General features: G+C 40.2%; 1 protein-coding gene across 6 annotated transcripts in view; it reads right to left on the bottom strand.

Moving 5' to 3' along the window:
• Window positions 1-23597, bottom strand: part of csmd3b (CUB and Sushi multiple domains 3b) — a 185887-nt gene that overhangs the window by 9482 nt on the left and 152808 nt on the right. For 2 of the 6 annotated variants that reach the window (XM_077590441.1, XM_077590445.1), the window contains 22 exons: window positions 23083-23187; window positions 22634-22752; window positions 22089-22158; window positions 20630-20746; window positions 20015-20224; window positions 18373-18561; window positions 17560-17737; window positions 15758-15903; window positions 12945-13025; window positions 12222-12335; window positions 11933-12121; window positions 11672-11830; window positions 9561-9749; window positions 8480-8665; window positions 7674-7868; window positions 7432-7605; window positions 5039-5212; window positions 3839-4024; window positions 2649-2834; window positions 2016-2189; window positions 618-800; window positions 341-517 (listed from right to left, as the gene is read on the bottom strand). In XM_077590441.1, the coding sequence (XP_077446567.1) occupies window positions 341-517; window positions 618-800; window positions 2016-2189; window positions 2649-2834; window positions 3839-4024; window positions 5039-5212; window positions 7432-7605; window positions 7674-7868; window positions 8480-8665; window positions 9561-9749; window positions 11672-11830; window positions 11933-12121; window positions 12222-12335; window positions 12945-13025; window positions 15758-15903; window positions 17560-17737; window positions 18373-18561; window positions 20015-20224; window positions 20630-20746; window positions 22089-22158; window positions 22634-22752; window positions 23083-23187 (3501 nt within the window). The remainder of the gene's footprint in view (window positions 1-340; window positions 518-617; window positions 801-2015; window positions 2190-2648; window positions 2835-3838; window positions 4025-5038; window positions 5213-7431; window positions 7606-7673; window positions 7869-8479; window positions 8666-9560; window positions 9750-11671; window positions 11831-11932; window positions 12122-12221; window positions 12336-12944; window positions 13026-15757; window positions 15904-17559; window positions 17738-18372; window positions 18562-20014; window positions 20225-20629; window positions 20747-22088; window positions 22159-22633; window positions 22753-23082; window positions 23188-23597) is intronic. The other 4 variants (XM_077590444.1, XM_077590447.1, XM_077590443.1 and 1 more) reach the window with 3 other exon arrangements.

Here is a 23597-nt window from a genome sequence, read left to right as displayed (position 1 = left end):
AACACTGGGTTCCATTAAAACATTATTTTCAAGTGTCAGGATGTTTTTCATTATTTTACGGTTATTGATACTTTAAAAATACATTTTTAATGAGGTATTTAGTTCTACCATTTATGCTTTGTTGTTATTGCCATATTGTTTCCCTGTTGTTGTCATCATTTTATTTACATTTTGAAAGCATTGCTAGTTGTAATGATGTGATTAAGTAAGGAATTTGAGTGAGTCTAGTTCTTGAAAATCAGATATTTAAAAAATAAAGTTCAATTCTATTGCAGTTTAGCACAAAACAGATATCTACAAATAGATGAATTTAAGATTCTGCATTAAATTTCCATCTTACTAGTACAGTTTGGCTGCGTTCCCGACCAGGTCCCATTTGCCTGACACAGTCTGGTGGTGGCGCCGAAAAGCAGGTACCCATCCATGCAGGAATAGATGACTGAGTGCGAGAATGTGGTTCCATCCAGACGGAACACTCTTCCATTGCTGGGGGTACCAGGATTACCACACTGGACGGCTAAAAAAACAAAAAAAACATGAACATTTCCATGCTACTCACAACAGTGGCCAAGTAACATTAGTACAAAAACTTCATTTTGTTCAGTATATCATCATACCTTTACAGAAGGGCTGCGTGCCAGACCACGTCCCGTTGGGGAAGCACATCCTCTCAGCCGAGCCGATCAGTTCGTAACCCTCAATGCAGCTGAAGAGCACCTTGGAGCGAATGCGGAAATCCGTCTGCTCCCTCGACCCTTGGGACGGGATACCCGGATCACCGCAGGTACCCGCCGTGTCACCTGTGGGAAAAGAAGAAAAATGGGATGAAATAGTTTAAAATTTGCGTTGTGTGTGAGCTGTATGTGAGAGCATTACGGGATAACAGTTGTGCCTATGTGTGTGTAACGGTGGAGCGTGTGAATGATGCGTTGTCCTTGGAGAACTACACAGTCAGCAAATTCAGCCTGACAAATGTGTGTAGATTCTTTCGACATACACGTGAACACATTACACAGTAACACACACACTATTTCAATGATGAATGTCACTTTATTACTACTATTGCTCTACTGCATTACTTGACATTCATGTTTTGACCATTAACCTTAATGGTTTGAGCAGAGTCAGCTAGTTAGATATGACAACCCAGGTTACATAAATCAATTTTGGATTTGCAACACTTTTCTTCATTGTTTTTTTTATTTTTTAACTTTAATGACTTTATTCTTATGTCCTGAATGTTCTCTCCTCGCTATATAGGTCGAATTAAAAGGACAGCAATGAAAAAAGACACAGGGAATTCTCAAACTTCCAGTTCACTTTGTTGTTTCTCTTCTAGTCAATATTCAAAGGAATTTTGGGCCAAGATATGCTTGGTATGCGAAAATGTATTGTTTTCCAAATTGCGTAAGTGCATTTTTGTCTGCTTTACGAGCAATACGGACACATTGGTGCCAAGTTCATTCATATTCACCCATTATTCAAGTAGTAAAACGACTATTGCATGAAGGGTCAGCCAGTTAAAAAGGCAATGTATTTCATTTCTCATCCTCCCTTAAATCTGAGCTTCATTAAAATATATGAATCACATTTTTGCCATTATTTGGTGGTAGTCAAGGCCAAACATTTGTCGACATTGAGAGGCACTATGAAAAGAAAATTTTAGAGTCAATAATACAAGAAAAAGACATGTTAAACTGATATTCCCCCCCCCCTTTTTCTACTCCGAAAAGCACAATAAATATTTCAACTTATCAGTTAATGTTCTCCCTACCATGCCATTCATATCTTGACACCAAGTTAGCGAGAACATGAACTCAGGAATACCATATAAATTATGTTTTGATCACTTTGTGTTTTTAAGTCATTAACGGCACTAGGCGTCCAATCCATTCAAAGTGTCTCACTTTGAATGGGCCTTAACGTCTGTCTATTGGTGACAAACTCTGAAAGTTTGAAGAAGTTGACTATACAACTGATTTCCATCTATTGATCTGATGTATTCGATCATTTACCGGAGCAGAAGGGCATCGGGGCACTCCACATCCCGTTGAGCTGACACATCCTGGACGACTCCCCCTTCAGCTGCCGCCCGCCCAGGCATGAGTATCGAACCGTCGAACCGAAGGTAAACTTATCTCCGCTCAGCACGCCATTCGGAGGCGAGCCAGGGTGGCCGCAGTCCACAACTTGAGGGGAGAGTGAGAGAGGCTTGTAAAAGAAGCTGATTGATGGACTTTCAAAAAAAAAACACGGCTGCGGGACACTGAGGATAACATTTCAATGATGCCAAGTGTCACCGCTTTGTCATTTCCCTCACAAAAACGGAGGCGCAGGCAATAAATTTACATGAGTTGTGCTGCCCTTTTGATATTAAGCGGAAAACAGAAGGACCCGAGGTCAGAATATTTGCTATCAGCTACGTACGATGCTCCCATGGGAGCTTGAAAACCATTTTTCAAAATGCTTACATGTTTGCAAACGTGTAAAACATTCATCTTTAGCACAGCATATTTGTGAAAGTGGAAAACATCAGGAGCGGCACAATGTAATGCTAAATCAAAATGTTCTTGTGACACTTTTTAGGGAAGTTGACCCATCCGATCAAAGGAGAAAAACTGAAGTTATTCAACTGTGTCATTCCTTACCAATACATTCAGGCAGCGGCTTGTCCCACTGCCCTGTGGGCTGACAGCTCAAAACCGGCGACCCGAACAGATAATATCCCGGATTGCAGTCGTAGAACACCACTGTGCCGAAAGTAAAGTTGCCGTGCTCGATTTTGCTTTGGCGGATGGAGTTTGCTGGGATGCCCGGATCCGAGCAGTTGACCACTACGTATAAATAAACACACACCAAAACAAGAGCATGTGTTATTTGGCATTAACCCGAGAGGCTCACTTCTCCTCCCCATTCAACAACTCCTAACACACAAGGTCATCAGATTAAATGGAGTTAAGAAATCTATGTCAGTGTAACAGTGCTCTGGGTTCAAACATTTAATCATTGGGTGCCATTCACAGAGATAGATGTCTAATCCATTTAAACGGAAGGGTTGACAGAGAATGAATGAACCCTCCAAGCTCAAATGAATTGGACATCTACTAGGGATAAACTCATTCAAATCACAGAAGGTTAAACCGTCTGTCATGGATTAGTATGATAAATAACATGATTGGTTCCTCCCAAAAAGTTGGTAAACCGTACCTGTCAATCTCGGGCAATTGCTCCCCTTATTAATGATTGCAATTCCCGTTATTAACCAATAAAAATGCAACTCACATAGGGCGCACGTAAAAGTCGAACATTTTCTCCAAAATGGATGGCTTTCTGACACGCTATATTTATATAATCTAGTGTAAGTTTTATCACACGTCAACAACCACTGCAGAATCAGGTGCATGGAAGTCTTTTAGTTTGTCTTTTTCAGGAATCGGCTCAGAGCTTCTGAAAAATTGGACAAATCTTTAAAAATAGGATTTTTTAAATAGGATAGGGTGCATGTAAAAGTCTAAAATTGTATCCAAAGTGGATGGCTTTCTGACACGCTATATTTATATAGTGAATGTCGGGTGAAAGGGGAATACGTATTAAATCATGATTATTAGCAGTCGACAATTACGTTTTCATCTGCTACCAGTGACTGAGACAAACTGTATTAGAGCCGAAATGAGTAAAACGAGATTGGTTTTACAAAAAAACTTACTAAAAAAATCCCGTACAGTTGTGATACAGCATACACAATTTGAAATGATCAAAAAAATGTATAAAAAATGGGGAAAAATGTATAAATTGAGATTTATGGTAATCCGTACAGTTAGGGCTGATTACACTCAACTTTTCTCCCCACCTTTACACGTCGGGGGCGGATGGCTCCATTGACGGTTGGCCTGGCAGTGGGCACGGGCCGGACCCTCCATCTCGTAGCCCCGGTTGCACACGAAGCTGACCACGTCGTTCAGGTTGAATCCGTTCCCCACCGTACGGCCGTAAATTGGGCTGCCCGGGTGGCCGCAACTGATGGCTGAACAAGGACAAAACAAAGGACATTTGTTACATACGGTGTTTTAATGTTAGTCATCAATATAAACGCCAGTGAAACATGATCATTCTCTGCCAGCCCCGTGGGAAAAACAGATGAATTGGCACGAGGAGCCGATGTCAGGAAGAGAGTTTAAAAAAAAAAAAAAAGAAAGAAGAAAGGCTCATATGGCGCTGATTCATGGACATTCATCTCCGTCATCAGTACAGAAGGGCGGAGGACCCAAGGGCAATTCACAGATGTCATTTCAGGAAATATTGTCCCTCGCCACCCCCCGGTGTTGGTTTTGAGTGTCCTGCTGTTTGGCGTGGTAATTATTCATCTCTTTGCTTAATTCAATGGGGCTGCTTAAAAAGTTTTAGCGCTGACGGGGCTTTTTCTGACGTTCGCGAGAGGAGACAGTCGGCGAGAGGAAGTCGGGGGGTTTCATGGAAGAGGGAAGGAAACGAATAAGGATTGCTGACAAGAGAAGAGGGAAGATAATGGGGCCTTTTTTCCCTTTTAATTAATCAGGGAAAATCTGAAGTTTAAGCATGCAAATATTATCCGACATTGTCAGAGTCACGTCATTTTATGTGCTTATCTCTGTAATGACTGCAAAATGATTGGAGCCGTTGTTGAGTAAACAAACGCAATCTTAAGGGCACATTTGGGCAACATATATTTTTAAAATATAAACCTATTAAGCAACCAGAGTACATTTGCTGCAATCTGACCATTTGAGTTGATAATTAAAACAGAAAAAGTTCTTTGCTCAAGTCATTTGTTTAAAGACGGTTCATATTGTGATGAGAATGCATCAAGACCGGCATGAAAACGTTCCTTATATGAAAAGATTAGAATATTATGTGATAATGAGGCCTGGGCTGCGATGTATGCATAAGCGTGTGTTGTCTTAAGAGCCGGCGGCATTGAGCTCAAGAGGTTGGCATGGAGACGGCGCCTCGGAGGAGCTTGAGGAGCTTCATCATTTGTATCTTTTTTTTTTTTACGTACGTATGCAGATGGGAAGCTGGCCCGACCACTGGTTGTCCTGGAGACAAATCCGGACCGATGAGCCTATCAGCCGGAACCCGGGAAGGCACTGGTACACCACTGTGTCGCGGTAACCGAAGTTCTCTCCGATGACTTGGCCGTTGACGATGGCCTCTGGGATGCCGCAGTGGCCGGCTGCAATATAAATACGGCACACACTGAGTAAACTCCACTAAATTCAAGGCTTATTTGCCTTGACAGCGTGGACAGAGATTCGAGAATAGCTTTAAAACACAGGTGGCAAACCCATGAACTGTAGGGTGGAAGAGCAGACTATTAGTTGCGAGTGCCTGTGGCAAGTCGCACCCACATAAAGTATCCCTCTAAGCACCATGTTATTGAAACAATACAGATCATATTCATAAGAAATCACCACAATGAGCGCTTTGCCAAAACGACGTGTTTTGTCCCTTCAGGGCAACCGTATGTTCCCGGTGGAAGAAAGCCAACGTAAAACATTTGCTTTTGCACTGAAGCAGAATGGCGGATCCGGCATTTGTCCGCCTCTTTTCAAACAACTCACCAAAGCGGGATGTTTTCTGCAGAGCGTGTTCGCAAAGTGCATTTTGATGGGCCATTTTGCACTCAGTCCACACAAAATATGATTTTAGGGCTTGTTACTTACTAATGAAATATTACATGGTTTAGCAATTCCTATCTTGCTGATCTAGGGGTGCCTTATGTTCCAATTTGCTGGTCTTTTTGTTCGTTACTTTCTAAAAAATCACTGAAATCTAAAGTAACATTAACATTTTTGCCTTATCCTGTATCTCAAAAGCCATAAAAACTGACATGTTGGTCTAATTTTTCTTTTTCATTGACCCAAATATAATAAAGACTCACTACTTCTATCCAGGAAGCATTTTGAATGTAGACCATTGGTCATACCCACTACAACTGAAACTATTTTATTGATCAACTGAAATAAAGAAGCTGCCAAAATTTGGTGCATAAGGGCAACAACCAATAAATTCCCCAAACCATCTCACATTGTATATTTCATTGCCTCTAATAACTAGAAGTTGACACTTCTGTGCACGCTACCGTCGCACTGCAGAAAATCTCATATCAAAGAGCAAAAAAACATGGCTTCTATCTTTGGAAACTATTAGGATACTGTCAGAAAACTCAATTATGCATCAGTTCAAAAAGCCTCAGATGGTCAATTATCCTGCAAGCATCCCCACAGATGTTTCACACTTCTTTGTCTTGCCTCCAAAAAAAGAAAACAAGCAATTGCACATGTTGTTTTGATAACAAAGTGGTCTAATTAGATGAAGATTGTTGTCCTTTCCTGTCATATTCTATAATTCTGACTAGATGGCTGGCGCTTTATTTGACATTTCTTTAGTTTCATAACTATTCATTTCCTATGATCCAGTTAAATTATGGTTCAGGCAGCCCACTAGGGTGTAAGCTTGAAAGCATAATGGGAGTGTGCTTTAAAAACTAATGGTTCAGTTTGTGTTTTGATCCCACTAAACATTAGCCGTCTCATGTTTAATCATGATCAAAACATGACAAATGATCAGTACAAATTCCATCAGCTTTTATCAAGTATTAAAGCGCTAGCTGCTTCTTCACTCTGAGCATTATTACTGGTTAGCATTTCCAAAACAGATGTACGCACACCTCCAAGGGTTTTGGAAAAATTCTAAACGGATCACAGTTTGATATTTGTGTTTTGATCATGATTAAACACCTGGGGCTGGGTGAAGCTTTAAAAAAAATAAATTGGAAAAATGGCACGGTGAATACTAACAGTAAACTAAAGTTTCTTAAATATTTTTGAAAGTCATTTAAAACCAGGCAAATAGCAACTTGGCTAAAACAGCATCTCTAATTTACAAATAAACATTACATTCAAAGTTGAATCACGTAAAAGACTTTCAAGTGATTTGTTTTTTTTTCTCCCCATTTTGTTTCTTGGAGAAGGCCATACAAGCGTAAGCCACCAAGGACAAGGGAGTGCTTTCTTTCAAAGTAAATCCAATTTTCTGTTTTTCATCGTATTTATGTTCAGCTAAAGCTTTTTTGGAGTGGAAAAAAATACTGACATTGAATCCAAATGCAGTTTATGTGAGACCTGACTTAGATGACATATAACATCTGTCAGTGCCTTGTTTCACCGTTTTTGTGTGTATATTTTTGCTGTCTGGCAGACATTTTTTATTTTTTTGGTGAGGTCACAGCCTGAAGGAAGCAGCTGGGGTAGCAGATGCAGTCAGGACAGGGTCATCTTAGCTACTTTTATTCTCTGTCCTCATTAGAAAGCCGAGAAACAGACAACTCGCTCTTGAAAGGCAGCGCTTTCTTCTGAAGTGATGTGCTAATTAGCGTTAACATCCACGTACCGAAACAGCGCGACTCGGTTCCGCTCCACAGCCCGGATGACAGGCATTCCCTGACGGCCGAGCCCACCAGCATAAAGCCGGCATCGCAGGCGAAGATGGCCGTCGCGCCGAAGGTCGTCTGAGTGCCAATTTTCTTGCCGCTGGGCGGAGACGGCAACTCGCCGCAGGAGATGACTGACAACGACAATGCTGACGTATAAGCACTTTCTTACGGGAAAAAAAAAATACATCCGATGACTTACTCTGACAATGCGGCCTCTCATTTTTCCAGCTCCACACGCCAGTGGGAAGGCACTGGATGTGAGCAGGTCCCAAGCGGTAGTAACCTGGGTCGCAGGTGAACACGATGCGAGTCCTGTACTCGTAATGCGAGCCGTTCACGATCCTCCAGCGGCCGTGTTCCAGGGAGAAGGAGCCGATGCTCGGGCACACCACCACTGCAACGGAATCACTCGTGAACTCAATTTAATGACCGCCTTTGCTGGATTACATTCATTGGCTCCCATTCAAAATGGATAGGATGCCTAGCGCTGTCCATGGTGCTGAACGATGAGCACCCAAAGCCAGTTTAAGTGAATTGGATCTGCATTGTTGTTAATGACAGGCAGTGAGTCCATTTTGAGTGACTTCCTTGTCATTTTGGGGGAATTTGCAGGCTACTTTCTGTGTGTGGGTTACTTTCTGCAGATTTTTGCCCCATTTCTGCGGGTTTGCGGCATTTTAAGGTTCCTTGTTAAGCCATTGGCTACCATTGGCAGGGGGCAAAAGTACAGATTTGGCCCCCGGGCCACCACTTTGACACATGTGAACTAGAGCAAAGTACAATAGCGGGCACACTCCACTCTTACAAAATTCTAATTTTTTATCACTCTTATCAAAAAAAAAAAATTGAAAGAATTTACGTCTGTATGTACAGTATCAATGAGCTACAAAGTCAGGCAAAACAACTGCACCTCCCAACGGGCCGTTTCTGGTCGTATGTTTGACCCAATCGAACTAGCGTATGGGGAGAACCGTAGCGGCACCGACGGGGATTGTTGGCACCGACCTGAGCACCGCGGTATCTTGTTGTGGTTGCTCCACGTCCCGTCGGGCTGGCAGATGGCAGACGTCAGCTCTTTGCTGGATAGCCGGTAGCCGTCATTGCAGAAGTAGGAGACTCGCGTTCCCACAGAGTAGTCGGCTGTTAAAACCCCGCCGTTTGTCGGCGCCTTAGGGGCTCCGCACGAGACAGCTTGTGGAGGAGAGAGAGAAAGAGGCACGCACGTACAGTGTTTCAGATGCCGACTTAATGCACCGTTTTTCTCTTTCAAGCATGTTGTTGTTTGATGAGTTTAGGTGTAAAAACAGATGGTACAAAAGTGAAAGTTTGTATTGGGAACTCAGGTCACTTCATAAGAGATATGCAATGTACAGTAGATTTTGTTGTTGCTTAGAAACAGCACTCTATTTGTATTTTAATGTTACAGCCTTATTATTTTGTAATACATACATATTATTAATTGCCTTTTGTTCCAATTTTCTTGTGTAATTTTTGCCTTATTTTTATTTCATTTGTAAAGACCTAGCTACTTCTTTGAAAATATGTTGATATTTAATTAACTGTAATTCCAAGTTTTATTAGCATTGCTTATTGCTTATTCCTTATCATGTACACTAAATCTAATTATTTTATGACATTTTCAATAAATTCAGAGTTGTTGTCAAATTTTTGCATGGATATAACCTGATTCAATTTAATGTCATTCTGTTTTTAATTCCTTTACTCTTCAAAATTCTCATTAATTTTCCTGTTCATTATGAACATAGAAGTAGTTGGATTATACTTGACCGATATTTCATTTTTATTATATGCCACTTCGTTGAGGGTCATTTCATTAAATTTTAGGTCCTTGTGAACTATTTTTAATAAATTCATATCTTGCCATCTCTTTTTTCTGCCAAATAAATAGTGCTTTTCTGCCATTTCATATTTTAGTGTTTACGTCCCTGCTCCAAAGGAGATATTGAGAAATGTTTTTATTTTAACCCTTTATCATTTTATCTACTTTACATAATCCAATCTCAATTCTCAATTCCATTCAAAACTCTCAATTGTCTTTAAAAAAGAAAAGTGTTATGACACACACCTTGGCACGCAGGCACTGGCGAATCCCACGCGTGGCGGCCGAGCGGCATGCGCCGGCAGGTGGCCGTGGCGTTACCGACCAGGCGGTAGCCTCGGTCGCACGCCCAGCGCACCACGCTATTGACGTGCCCACCGGTCTGCGACGAGATGGAACCGTGCAGCGGCGAATCCGGGGTGGAGCAGTACAAGGCTGCAGAGAAAAGAAAAAAAAAACAAGCAAGCGACATTTTGAGGTGAGTTCACATGTGAACATCATCCAAGAAAGGTGTTCTAAATAATTACAGTATATTCCAGACTATAAATCATTTTTTTCACTTTTTTGTGCATTATTTGGCTAGTGCGATTTATAATCTGGTGCGATTTATAGTCCGAAAAACAGGGTACTACAAAAAAGTAGATGTCACTTCAATTTATTGCCTGAACGGACGTCCATTCGCCACTCCCAGTCAAAATGGATTGGACGTCTAGCGTCCATGGCACCGAAAGATGAGCATTCACATCAAGTCCTCCTATCCAAATAAATTGGAAGTCTATTGCTGTTAGGGGCAGTTAATGAGTTAAACAGCACAACCAGCTCTTAACCTCATCATGAACAAAGTGACAATCCACAAGTACTAATAGGTTAACCACTAAATGGGGTAAGACTTTCACTTGGACCATCATATCTTGGCTAGCCTTGTCTGATTGTATTGTTGCCCTTGGGGCTTGTTTAACAGGCTTTTTTTTCTCTCCATGTTCTTCGTCAGAGGTAATGGAGCCCGACGATTAGTTGTTAATCAGCATGTTTTTGTGACACATGACTGTTGATACCAATTAAAAAGATTCTGCACCTCAGTGGCTACGTGAGTTCAAATTTAAGCAAGATCTTACTTGTACTGTGTCAGCTTTGAAGCAAGCTGGGGGGCATCTGACTTCAAAATTGTAAAACCCTGGTCTTAAGAATCTCTGCAGGTGGCGAGCTTGACCTGCTGGGTCAACTTTTTTTGCATTAAAATGGAAGTTCACTCACTAATATGAAAACTTTTCTTCTTTTTTTTGCACCTAACATTCACAATAAAAAAAATTCAGGAAAGCGAGACAACTAAAACTTTTTTTACAGCTTTTGCCAAAAACACAGTTCTGTCCAACTGTGACAAAAAGATTGCTTTTTTAATTAGTCCAATAAAAATTCATAAAGGGACAAAATTACCCACTATCAAAACAATAAAACCCCCAAAAAACCAAAATATACAGGAAGCAAGCTACCCAGAATTTAAAATCAATAGAAGGTGATCTAAAATGTCCAGAAAGTGACCCCAAATTTGCCAGAAGTGACCCAAACTTGACAAGAAAATTCATTTAAAATGGCTGTGAAGTTTCACCTTTCAGTGCCATCCATTAACAGCGTCCAATTTATTTTGACTGGTCGGGGCTATTGAAAAAAAATGATTGGTTGTCTATCGCCATCAATGGCAGTTATGATTCAGTAAGAAAGTCAAAATGCCCCAAAAATAATAGGAAGCACCCAAAAATCTATCTAGCTCGCATCCTCGCGCAATTCCTCCGTAAATTGTATTTTTGAGCTTGATATAACAATCTGACTTTTAAGAGTATTCATCCACATAATTCAGTTGAAACTAATGATACACTGATGTATCACAAGAGTTATAGCGCAGGAATCTCACACACATCTGCTCTGACTGTCATTCATCACTTAGAAGAGCAGAAACTTGAAGGTCGGAGAGAATAAGCATCTAATCATCTTATCATTTTCTCCTTCACTGTCAAAAAAAAAACCTTTGAATAACGGTCAGAGTTCTCAACGGACAAAAAAGTTCTGGTTAAACTGTCAAAAAAAGCAGCACCATCTGTGCTCAGCAGGCTTCACTTTGATAGGGAGTTATTATACAAAGTTTTCAATTGGATGAGAGGCAGACAGAAGTGAGGAGTCTGAATTCCATTATTTTCTGTATTTGTGTTGCATTCACCCACAAAATGGAGACATTGGATATTACAGGATTTCTTAGGAAACCTTTTTGGGCGTCGGTTTTCAGCCTTCTGTCCGCCTCTTTGCTCATTTTCCATGCAATACGAAAATGCTAAGTAGTAGTAAAGTAAAATTGGGATACATACTTTGGTACTCACCAACATAGCGGATTCTGAAGCCCCTCTTGTTGGTGCCGTGGTCCGATGACCATCGCACCAGAAACTGGTGGCCGGAGGTGGTGATGTTGAACGGGGTCGGAAGGTCGCCACTTAACGTGGCTAAAGTCGGGTCGTTGGGGGATGGACCTGAGGTTTGAAAATTTGGGGAATATTTCATATGAAAACAAAGTTAGTGGCGAAAATGGTTTATTCCAGAATGGGTTAGGTCAGCATGTGCAAGTGTTTTACCGTCAAAAATTTCCAACACGTCAAACTCTCTCTCCGTGTGAAAGCTTTCAAAGGTGATGGTGACGTTGTAGCCCTTCTCTACGCTGATGCTCCAAGAGCACATCTGCAGGTTAGGGTAGCTCTCAGGCCAACCGGGACTCAGGATAACACCCGACGAGTCGTATCGCATGTCGTGAGCGGGGCATTGGACTTAAAGGTTAAAAACAACGACAAAAAAAACGACATCAACATAATATTTTTGATTTCATTGTTCATGGATGTGTCACTATTTTCATTTCAAAGCAGAAACCTTGGCATGTTGGAGGCGGTGCATCCATCTGAAGCCGCTCTCCCAGGCGGCAGGTGAGAATGTCACTGCCGACCAATGAAAATCCAGGGTGGCACCTGTACCTGATGATGTCACCTAGAGACCATTATTTCATTACTTCGTTAGACAAAATGTGAAACAAAAAATGTACTATTATAAGAATCTATGCCCTGAACATATGGACATCAGCCTCTAACTTACTACGTGCTGATAGGCTGCCTTGCTTTCTTTTGGAAAAGTCAATTAAAACAGTCCTTATCAGCTGCTTTTTGCTTATCACTAACATTTACCAACACTCCACCATTCCCGCTTATTGGCAATTTTGTTTTAATTAATTTCTTTATCATGAGCTGCATTTGTTGGCCTTTAGCATAACCACTGACTGTAATTTTTTCTACTTTTTTGCATTAAAACAACATTTCCACTTCAAATATGAACAACCGGACTCTAGCATGATTATTAGCGTTAAATCGTTTTAGTGGCTGACTTCTTAAACAAAAAACCGAGTTAAAACAATATGCTATGGAAATGTTTTTTTTCGAAACAATTTGTGTTTGTGTATCGCTGCAGCACGAGTTTTTTTTGACTCTCCTTTGAAAATAAATTGTCTTCTGCAGACATCAGAGTGTCTCGAGTGCAGTCCGCTATCAAAGTGACATGTCTGGAGGCGGCGAAAATGAACGGACAGATGGACGGGTAGCTCACCTATCTCCAACTCGCCATCCTCCATCAGCATGTCAGCGTTGGGCACCTCCGGAGGGGGCTGGCACACCCTTAATTGGTAGGCTAGAAGATGGATGACACCGGAACAGAGAGCGTAGAGGAAAACATATATGAACATGGAAAGCAATGCGCAGCTCAAATGCACCATTTATTTTGGTTTATGCTTTACTTAACCCTCCGATTGAACTCCCTATGATCGTGTGGTTAGGTCAGCAAAGAAGCCAGAGTGGCCGCACAACTACAGTGCCTGTCTTGAATCATAAAAGCCAACAGCCACTGGGCTGAGAGCCTGTAATCGATACGGCTGCATGACCATATATCACTTAGTAACCTGGCAAGAGCCTGAGAAAATACAGATAGGGAGAAGCTGAAGGCTGTAAGCGAGGATAAAACGAAACCAACACGAGACCTGCCAATACGTATGCTGGCCTTGTGCATATCAAAAGCATACATATTTATGTATGCGTTGTCCGTGTGTGCACATGATCCATATGAGCATTGATCTTAATAATTAAAAAAAACATTTTCATAGGTAAACGCTGACCTTGCGGCTTAATAGCCGTGTTTTGTGCAGAGACAAAGAAAAAGCTCTCTAATGGCTGCTGTTTTCTAATAACGGCAGACTTCCCATGGCCTTGTTAGTATGGGTTCGGAAAACATTTTTGTAGTCTACTCATAATAATCGTGACGTTAACTTTCATGTTGCCAAGCGCCTTCAGGATTTAAATTTGATCACAGCTAAAAAAAAAATTCTAGGACAACTTTGCCATTGGAAAGGAAGAAAATGATCTCAAAATAACTATTTTTAATAAAAATGGCAGCCTTCTTGCGTCTTTTTGGGATTTCTCCCGTACATCAATTGACGGTAGGCAGGTGTACTTAATTTCATGCGCTAAGTCAAAACAGCTTGTAACTTTAGATTGTACACAATTTGCAATACTGTTCATGTGAAGTGAGCCTTCACTTTTTAATGCACAAGCTACTGTTTATATCCATGAATAAGCTCGAGGAAAAACCTCCTAACCCTACAACAGATGGGCCTGTCCTTGTTTTCCACAGCTATGAACCACTAATACGATTCATTAAGAGCCCGACATCTGTATGAGAAAGAAAAAGAGAGAGAGAAAAAATTGCATTGGGGAGCGATGAACAGGGACCTCTGGAAAGATACACATTTCCTGAAAAGGGAGGACAGGAGATCCTCATGTATATGCATGAGCCGGTATGTGTGTGAAACCATGCTGTGAAGGGTAAACAGAGTCAGGAAAGTCATAAGAAATGATTGCGTCTAATTAAAAATCCCTCCCCAAAAGGCTACTTGCAAGGAGGAACTGGAAAAAAAACGAATCAGCATTTATCTCCAAGATAAATATAATTGAACTCAAAAGAGAAACTTTTTGAGGACGAAATGATGTTAAATATGGACCTTGAGCTAAAAAACCCAGCATGATAATGCTCTCCTAATAATAAGTGCCCTGAAAGGGATTTCAAGGATATTGTAAGTAGATACGTGTTAAGAGAAGCAAGATTAGTGGGGCATATCTAATAAAGGAAAGGCAAGATTGAGTATACATAACTCCACATCAACAGTCAGAAATGGGCATTAGTAAATCAGTAACGAATAGTTTTCTCATTTTTGAGGAAGCCAGTAATCTACTGTAATAAGTAGATTTGCAGAAAGCTAAGAAAAAAAAGCTTTTAGCAGGTATTACTATCATAAAATGGAATTTATTCCCGGCCAAAAAGTTCTCTCCGATGTTGTAGTGCTCTAACTAACAATTGATAATGGTTTGGTCTTGAAAAAAATGGGCCAGAAACTCTTCCTCAACTTAGCAAAAGCTAAAGTACTGGCACATCCACTTCAGTGGTGAGTATCCACATCATTCCATCATGACAGCTTATAGAGAGGTCTGCATTTTTATTTGAATGTTGCTATGAATTCCCAAGAGTCAGTAGTCTCTGACAAAAGCATGCCGACGTTTTGAAGGTTCACTTCAAAGTGAGCAACTCATTCGTTATCATGAGCGTTTCGGAACCGAGTGGGATGGAGACCAGGAGCACATTTTGCCTCGATTGAAGTTCCCCAGTAATCTTTTTGATTCACATATGTAGGTTGAAAATAGTGAGCAAGTCCGCTAACCTGTTGTCAAGATTCGGCCATGTGTCGTTCTTAATATAGATCAACATCGCCAATCTGATGTAACCAACCTTGACGTTTGGCTTTATTTCCCCAATCATATAGAGCGAGGAATGAATAATTACTTCACGAAAAGTCTTGCTGCCTACCCTAGCAGACCCAAATAAAATCTGCAGCTAAACGGACAATAAAGGATGCAACAAGTTGTTCATCAGAGTAAAGGACAATTTGTCTGAGCATTGTCCAATAAAGGAGAAAATGTGATTTTACTTTTCAAGAAAAAGAAAAGGCCCAATTAAGATTTCTGCCCAAGTAGGCAGTCAATGTGCAATGAATAAAACAATGCTTGTTTGAGGATAACTAATTATTTACCTCAACCATTTGACCCCAACTAAAATGTGAAGTTATTGACATGGCGCATACAGTTGATAGCATTTACCAATATATCAACAATATATAACGTTATTGAGTTTTCACTGCTTTAGATAAAAAAAACGCATTTTGCTAGTAGCAGGTACATTTAATTCTAACCTGAGCACGTTTCAGTCTACCTTAACTTTAATACAAGAGTACACCAACAAGGATGACGTTGACAAATCCACAACATCAACAACAGGAAAACAGATCGAAGCCATCCAGTAACAACATCATCACTTACCGTGGTAGCTCAAAACAAAGAACCCAGCTCCGGAGAAGTCAGAGTGAAATTTGATGAGAATTATGTTGGAGGTGGAGTAGACTGACTCCAGAGCCGTGTTTCCGCTGAATTGACCGATTTGAGGAGACGATTGATCCGGCCCGTCCCTGTAGTCGACAATACAGAAAGGTTAGCAACAATTTGGTATGCAACGTCTGTATGAAATGCTCGGAAAGGATTCTTGACATAAGTTATTGCTCTCATTAGGTGGTCATTGGATGTCAGGAATGGGGTTGCTCCCCCCCCCAAAAATAGGAAAGGCTTGTTGATATTTATGAGACAACAGCTGGAAGTGCTCTACCATCACTAAGGATAGAGACAAAGTGCCTTTGTGAGAATGCTGCCAAAAACGGTGGAAAAACAAGGCCCATGGACATACGACTGTCGCATTCCTACTACGTCAAACAAGCTTGGGTAATTTGTTTTGTCAAATTGTGTCATTGGCAGAAACTGAAGGCTGTGCTCCAAATGCAAACTCACTTGGAATCGAACATATGTTTTGTGTCTCTGTGGTTGGAAATATTTGGCTGAGGCCTTTGTTGTCAGTCTGTGACTCAAGCTTAATGTTGAAAAGTACAATATGTTTAATGTTTTGAGCTTGGAATAAATGAAAACTGATTTCAGAGAGGCTGGAAGTATGATAAGAAGAGATCCTATGTTCTGTTTGAAAGGCACAAAATTGATAGAAATGAGTCCAGGACAGATGTTAGAATTGGGTCATAATTTAACAGAGACATGTCAAGGACACATGCCTGAAACTAATAGGAAGTCTGCCATTTTAAGCTAGTTCAAGGGCTCATACTTGACCAATTCTAGATGAGAGATTAGCCGAATAAATTTTGGTAGAAAAATGTTGATCTGACACAAAGTTTGATGTTGTTGAATGTTTTGGATCGTCACTCCAACAGAACACATAAAAAAGTTTCAAGGACCTATACCCTAAACTGAATAGCTCATTTTAGTTTGAAGCAACATTGTGGCCACCTAGCTTCAGTTAATAATGATAACAATAATAATTAGCAGCCTGCAAGTCACCAGGCCCGCTGCGTAACACCGCCAGTACTTCCTGCAGGGGTTGAGTTTACCAACAGCGCACCCACGGTCCGTAATTAAAAAGCATCATTATGACACCCCACTTTCCCCTGCTGTTTGAGTGAGTTCGGATTAGGCAAATTACACATGACAAGGAGGAGTGGTGGGGGGCGCCACCCCCTTTTCTGTGATCCACATTCCGAGTCATCTCAGCTGGCCTCCGCTGTGGCTTTTAAACTGCAAATGCGTACCGTGAAGACTACTAGGCATATATGATGGCTCCCGGTATGAGACCAATTAGCAGTCAAACTCGACTGCCGGCATCTGGCTCCGGACCGGAGGTGGGCCGCAGTGAAAATGGCACTTGCACCCCGCAAACGGCACTCCCCGCTGACTGACATGATGATGTAAGTGCTTTCTGCGATTTCCTCAAATCGCAGGGAAAAGTGCCGTTTTTGAGGAGCAAAACACTGCCGGGTAATATTTCAGCGTTAAGAATGCAGAAATATTTTAGTTGAGATGCTAGCCTTGGGCAGGGTGTTAAAAGCTGTATCACTTTTGTGAAATTCATTGGAGTCTTGTTTTCTGTTGTATATCATTCAACTCAATGAATGGTCGTCAAACTTCAACTTTTTTCTTACAGTGTCTCATTTACTGGCTATAGATTGAAATGGATTTGAAGCGACTGTTTTTGAAACCGAATGATTCCACGCAACTGAATGGCAACCCACCATACGGTGATGTAATCATATATGGGCTCCGTGCTCAGTACGGTGAAGTTGATGTAGATCCCGTGTCCGGGCGGAACTCTCACGCTCCACACGCAATCCTGAAAGTTGGGGTATTCCTCAGGGTGACCGGGAGAGTAAATAGTTCCATTTAGTGAGGTGATGTTTCCTCCACAAAGAGCTGTAAGGGGCGATAATAGCAAACATTATGCACCTTTTAGTGTTACGACCATTGGGTAATACACTTTCCTGAACTTTTCAAGCTCCTGGCTGCCTTCAACCTCATCAACGTTTATATTTATTTCAATTTTTGCAGTTCCCCGTTGGCTGTATCGCTGGTGTTGTTTTACCACCACAACAGGGAATCATCCACATTAAGGGACATGTAATAAAATCCCAAGTCCTCAAAATTGCCACAAGAACAGTACTTGTATAAAAGTCCTAATAAAATAAGTCTGTTAAACATCGGTGATATGATTCTTCCGCCGCAATTAACTGCAGTTCATCATAAGACTCCTTTTAGTTCCTTTCCTAATAAATTTGGGAGGAATTTTTTCAATGCTGCAGGTCATAGGCACTCCCCCTAATTGTGTTTGCTCTTTCCGTTTTTTATTGTAATGGTTCTCCATTTCAAATAGTGCTAATAAAAATTGCATTTGTCCAGTTATGAAGGCAAACTGCTCTGCATATCAAAAAGGTAACCCGGGAAAATGAGATTGCTGGTATAATTGGAAGGATATTCATTTTGCTGTAATTGCCTAAATGTTCTCTGTGCGCAGTAGTTATCTTATGAGTCATATTTTGTTATTTTTTTACCTTCACATCGAGGCAGCGGGTGATTCCAGGTACGGCTGATCCCGTGCAAACAAGTCAAAGACGCGTCGCCGATCAAAGAGTAGCCGGGAAGACACTCGAAGGAAACTGTCATTCCGACGCTGAAATCCGTGCCGATCACGATGCCGTTCCGGAACGGTCGAGGGTCCGGGCAACTCTGGAGTTGGTAGGCTAAACAAAACCCAAAGCTAGTTAGTCAATGGACCAACGTTTGGTAGAGTACGCCAGTAGAAGAGAAATAAACAAGGTGATTTTCACTATAGATAGTCTTAGAACAAATTTCACTAGCAATGAAGACTCTTTTTTTAATCTTGAAATAATGACCAAGTTATAATAATAAGGGAATGCTACAGATAGTGTTAGAAAAAATATTTAGTCATGTATTTTAAACATAACTTTCCGAGAATAGAGATTTTATAATTTTACATTAATGAGTGCTTTTCACTACAGATAGTGTTAGAAAAAAATTCAATAGCAATGAAGACTCTTGTTTTAAATCTTGAAATAATGATTAAGTTAAAATAATAAGGGAATGCGGTATAAAGAACAAAGATGGGGGATTACAAAAGCTGTTATAATAAGTTACAGGAAAATGTTTTAATGTGCTAAAGTGAAAATATGTAGATATTACATTATCTACCTTTATCCATTTCATTTTAGTAGCGAAAATGGAGAAAAACTGCGTCATTTCAATCAGTAAATGAAAGCAATGCTGAAATATCACATGACTGCTTCAATCTATGCTGATTCCAGATGAATATCAAAGTGAAGTCACCACCCTATTATTTGGTATTTCTAATCACATTGTTATAGGGGTTGCAATCACATTTTTTAATATATTTCAGTTTTTACACAGTCATTTGCACATTAATGAAGAGAAGCTTGAACAAATTTAATCTGTTTGTGCAGATTTGGGGAGTCAGCCCAGTGGCTTCAGTGCCAGAGAGAATAAACAAAAAAGTCATCATTGAATTTCCCTCCCGACTTGGACCATTACGCGCGTAATTTCGGGCAGGCTCTTCAAAAGTTGCAAGCTCTTTTATTTTCAATTGTCCGTATGAAAATATTCATTATTTCACCGACAGCTGACCAGAAAAGAGGTCGTAATGAGGGATTCAATTGGGCCCGGCTGCGGTTTTTAGCATTGCTGTTTGAAAAACTAAATATGAGATTTCAATCCTAATATTGTGGGGTTGAAGTACATATTTTACAGTTGGATTACTGCGAGAAAGGTTGTTGGCAAAATGCTATTTTGCTTAATTTGATAAATTTAAAGTATTAATTTGCTAAAATAAGTAATGTAATGACAATGAGCAAAAAGGTTTTAATGAGTGAAGTCATAATAGCATGTGAATAAGGTTTTGCTTTAGAAAAACAAAATTCAATAATGACTGGATTTATTTATTGCTCTAGAAAATAAATCCTTACATGCTAAAATTTATAAATTACTAAAAATAAGTTTACTTACTACAACTCACAGAAGCCATATTTACACATTTTTTTTAGTCATGGATTTTAAACATAATTCTCCGCGAACAGATTTCAGAATTTAACCTTTAATTTTACATCAATGAGCCTGAATTTTTTGGTCTTAAAGAGCAGAATTTTAAGTAGCATCTCCTACCCTGATAAGTGATGTGAAATCCAGGCTTGTTCTGCGAGTAGTCGCTGTGGAAAAAGAAGCTGGTCTGGTGGGTGGTGCTGAACAAAGCTTTAGGAACCATCGGCCCACTAAAGCGGTCGATGACCGAGCCCGTCTCCAGGCTACCGCTTCGGATCTCCAGATAGTCATGGATGGCTTCCGTGGAGAAGTTGACAAATTGCAGATGAATGCCTACACAAATACAAAAAAAAAAAGTAAAATAATGAGCTTTGGTACCAAGCCTTGGGAATGAAATGTGGCGTATATCAATCAATTGTAGCCTATGGTATGCCTTTTTAAGAAGCATTTGTGCAAAATCCAGTTGAACTCACTGACTACCATTGATGGCTATTGCCGTGAATGGCAGCCAATGTTAAAGCCTCACCAGGACAAATTAAATGTATTAAAAAATAAACCCACGCACGATTCACAACCATACAGAACATATATATGAACCATTTTTCCGATAAAAAATGATTGAATTTCTTGGAAGACACACACACAATCATGCAACACTGGGAAAAGCCATTACTCTACATATATTTATTGGCTTTTACCACTAATGCAAAACAAATAAATAGCCCACATATTTCTTACCGAAGCCGACAGGTAAGTTGACTGTCCAAGTGCAGTCTAATCCGCTGGGGTAGTTGCCAGGGTAACCGGGGCTTAGAATCACACCGCTTACATCCGTCAGGGCCCCACCGCACTGAGCTGTAGACGCACATACGAAAAATACAAAAAAATAATAATAACACGGGGGACCTTTTGAGTTGTTTTTCACATTGTTTTTGAATGACAAATAGAGTCTTTAATACATTCCCCGTCACACTCGCGCAAAAAAAGCGGCATGGCGCGCTATCCAATTAATTTGCAGCACAAGGTCAAAGATAAACATCCAATTTAGATGCATCAGTGGCAGCTCATGGGCAATCACGCTGACCAAGAGCACTCATTTCCCCCCGCAGCCTTTAAAATTCACTCACACTGAGAGCTAATCACGTCGGGCACCTCTCCACTGATGTTGCTTGCATTATTCAAAAGCTGAAAATGGATAGTCAAGCAACGTGAACAGTAAACATGCTTCTTAGATCCAGAATGTGAATTGGGAAACATCTTGTTCTGGTCGTTATCTTTTCTTTTTTTTCTCACAAAAATATTAGCAGAAATTAGAGGACTCACCGTGTAGTTGTCCAGTATTTTTAACTACCGTATTTTCTCGCATATAAGCCGTACCCTTAAAATTGCCTTAAAATCGTCAAATTTTACGATTTTTCTCGTATAAGACGCCCCCTGATTCACAATTTTAACCTCCATATTCATGGTTTTAATAGGGAGTACAAATACGTTATTTTAAAGGGAAAATCTTAAGCAAAATCATTGCACGTGGCATTTCTGCGATACCTTTAAAATTGTCAAATTTTACGATTTTTCTCGTATAAGACGCCCCCTGATTCACAATTTTAACCTCCACATTCATGGTTTTAATAGGAAGTACAAATACATTATTTTATAGGGGAAATCATACTCAAAATCATTGCACGTGGTATTTCTGAGATAACTTTCAAATCGTCAAATTTTAAGATTTTTTTTCGTATAAGACGCCCCTGATTCACAATTTTAACCTCCACATTCATGGTTTTAATAGGAGTACAAATACATTATTTTATAGGGGAAATCTTACTCAAAATCATTGCACGTGGTATTTCTGAGATACCTTTCAAATCGTCAAATTTTAAGATTTTTTTTCGTATAAGACGCCCCTGATTCACAATTTTAACCTCCACATTCATGGTTTTAATAGGGAGTACAAATACGTTATTTTAAAGGGAAAATCTTACGCAAAATCATCGCACATGGTATTTCAGAGATACTGTATGAATCAAAAGGATCTGGAATCCAGATATTATTTTCATAAATTAGTGTCGCATTTATACAGTAGACCGTTTTTTTCCCGGCAAAAATGTTTCACATTGCTCCAAATTAAATTGGAAAATATAATAAGGGTTAAGCATTGCTATTTACTGTGTCTAACAAGTAGTAATTTGTTACTTACCCAGACAAAGAGGCACTGGGTAGTTCCATCTGCGAACTGGTCCTGGCATGCAGGTTATGTGTGCGTTCCCCTAAAATTATTTTTCAAACATCAGTTTTGAAAGTGTATATCATCAATAACATTTCAAACAATTTTTCTCACCCACAGAGATGAGGCGGACATGTATTATTAATTACGGCGAATGTGTATGATTTGCTCGTTTAATAAGTACTTTTGCTTTGTGTCGCCGAGGGGATTAATAGAAGGAAGAATGAGCAGAGACGCTTTAAAACACTTTTTTTTAAAATAACTGAGGGTTTTAATGTGCTCGCTTTTTCATCCGTAATGAGCGTGTGGTCTCACCTGAAGAGAATAGCCTCGTTGGCAAAGAGAAGTGCAAAAAACGTATCGTCTATAATAAATCTCGTTTGGTTGTAAAGGAGGGGGAGTTATGCGGATGATGACTTGGTTTTACGGGAATGAAGAAGTTAGTTAAGGAATATGGATTTCAACTATTGGGAGGATAAAAAGGGGGGAATTGAGAGAACAATTAGAGGTGGGTTCACCTGAAGAGAGTAGCCTTGTTCACAGGTAAATTGCACCACGTCGCCCACCATGAAGCGATCCCCTTGTCTTATTCCGTAGCTTGGTGTCTGAGGCTCTGGACAAGACTCAAGACCAATTGCTGAAAATAATTTATGAAAATTACTGGCAAGTACAAAGTATACAGGTGAAAATGGAAACAATTTGTGCACATGAAATCATTGTTCTGTAAGAACAAAAGCTGCCATGAAATCATTTTTTTTTTTTTTAAAGGGATTTTTTTTTTCCAAAGTTGTCAGATTTGGAGACAGTTCCTGCTAAAGGAAAAAAAATGTATGGTAAAATATTTCTATCAACTTCAGCCAAAATCAAACATACTACCAACTTCTAGATTTAGGCCTGTTTTGCTGCTACTCTTTCCTCCAAAATTCCACTATATTCTGTCCCAAAAAATAACTTTCTTGACAAATACCTGTATATTCCAGGTGAAAGCCCGCGGCTGAAACGCTGATGTCAGAACTGAAGCTGAGGTAGAGGTTGTTGGACGTGCTATTGAGCAATGGGGGGATGGTCGTCCCTGAAACAAAGAAATACCGAATAAAAATGAGACCACGAATCATCTAACAGAAAATACAACAAAGACTGGTTTGGAGAGAGATTCAAAGAGACTTTTTTTTTAAATGCAGGGGCCTATTTCATGTGAAAGCAGAAATGTCAGCTTGACCTAGTTGCAAAGTAGGAAAACGTCTGAAGCCAAGCTGTCACAGTTCAACGTGTTTCCACTTTGTGACTTCCTTTCAAGTTCCGGAACGCTAACCTGCACTAAGCTACTCACTGCTAAAATGTCACCACCATTCGTCAGATCGCTATGTGATATTTTCAACAAGTTTTGACAACACGAGGAGATCTCCACATTTTATTTTATTATTATTATTTTTTGGTGTGACTGTTGTTATAAGAAGCCGATGGACATGATTGGCTTGCAGC

Source organism: Stigmatopora argus, chromosome 21 (genome assembly GCF_051989625.1).
Source record: "Stigmatopora argus isolate UIUO_Sarg chromosome 21, RoL_Sarg_1.0, whole genome shotgun sequence".
Taxonomy (NCBI): Eukaryota; Metazoa; Chordata; class Actinopteri; order Syngnathiformes; family Syngnathidae; genus Stigmatopora; species Stigmatopora argus.
Note: the sequence above shows the minus strand (reverse complement) of the source record. Positions and strands in the feature narration are given on the sequence as shown.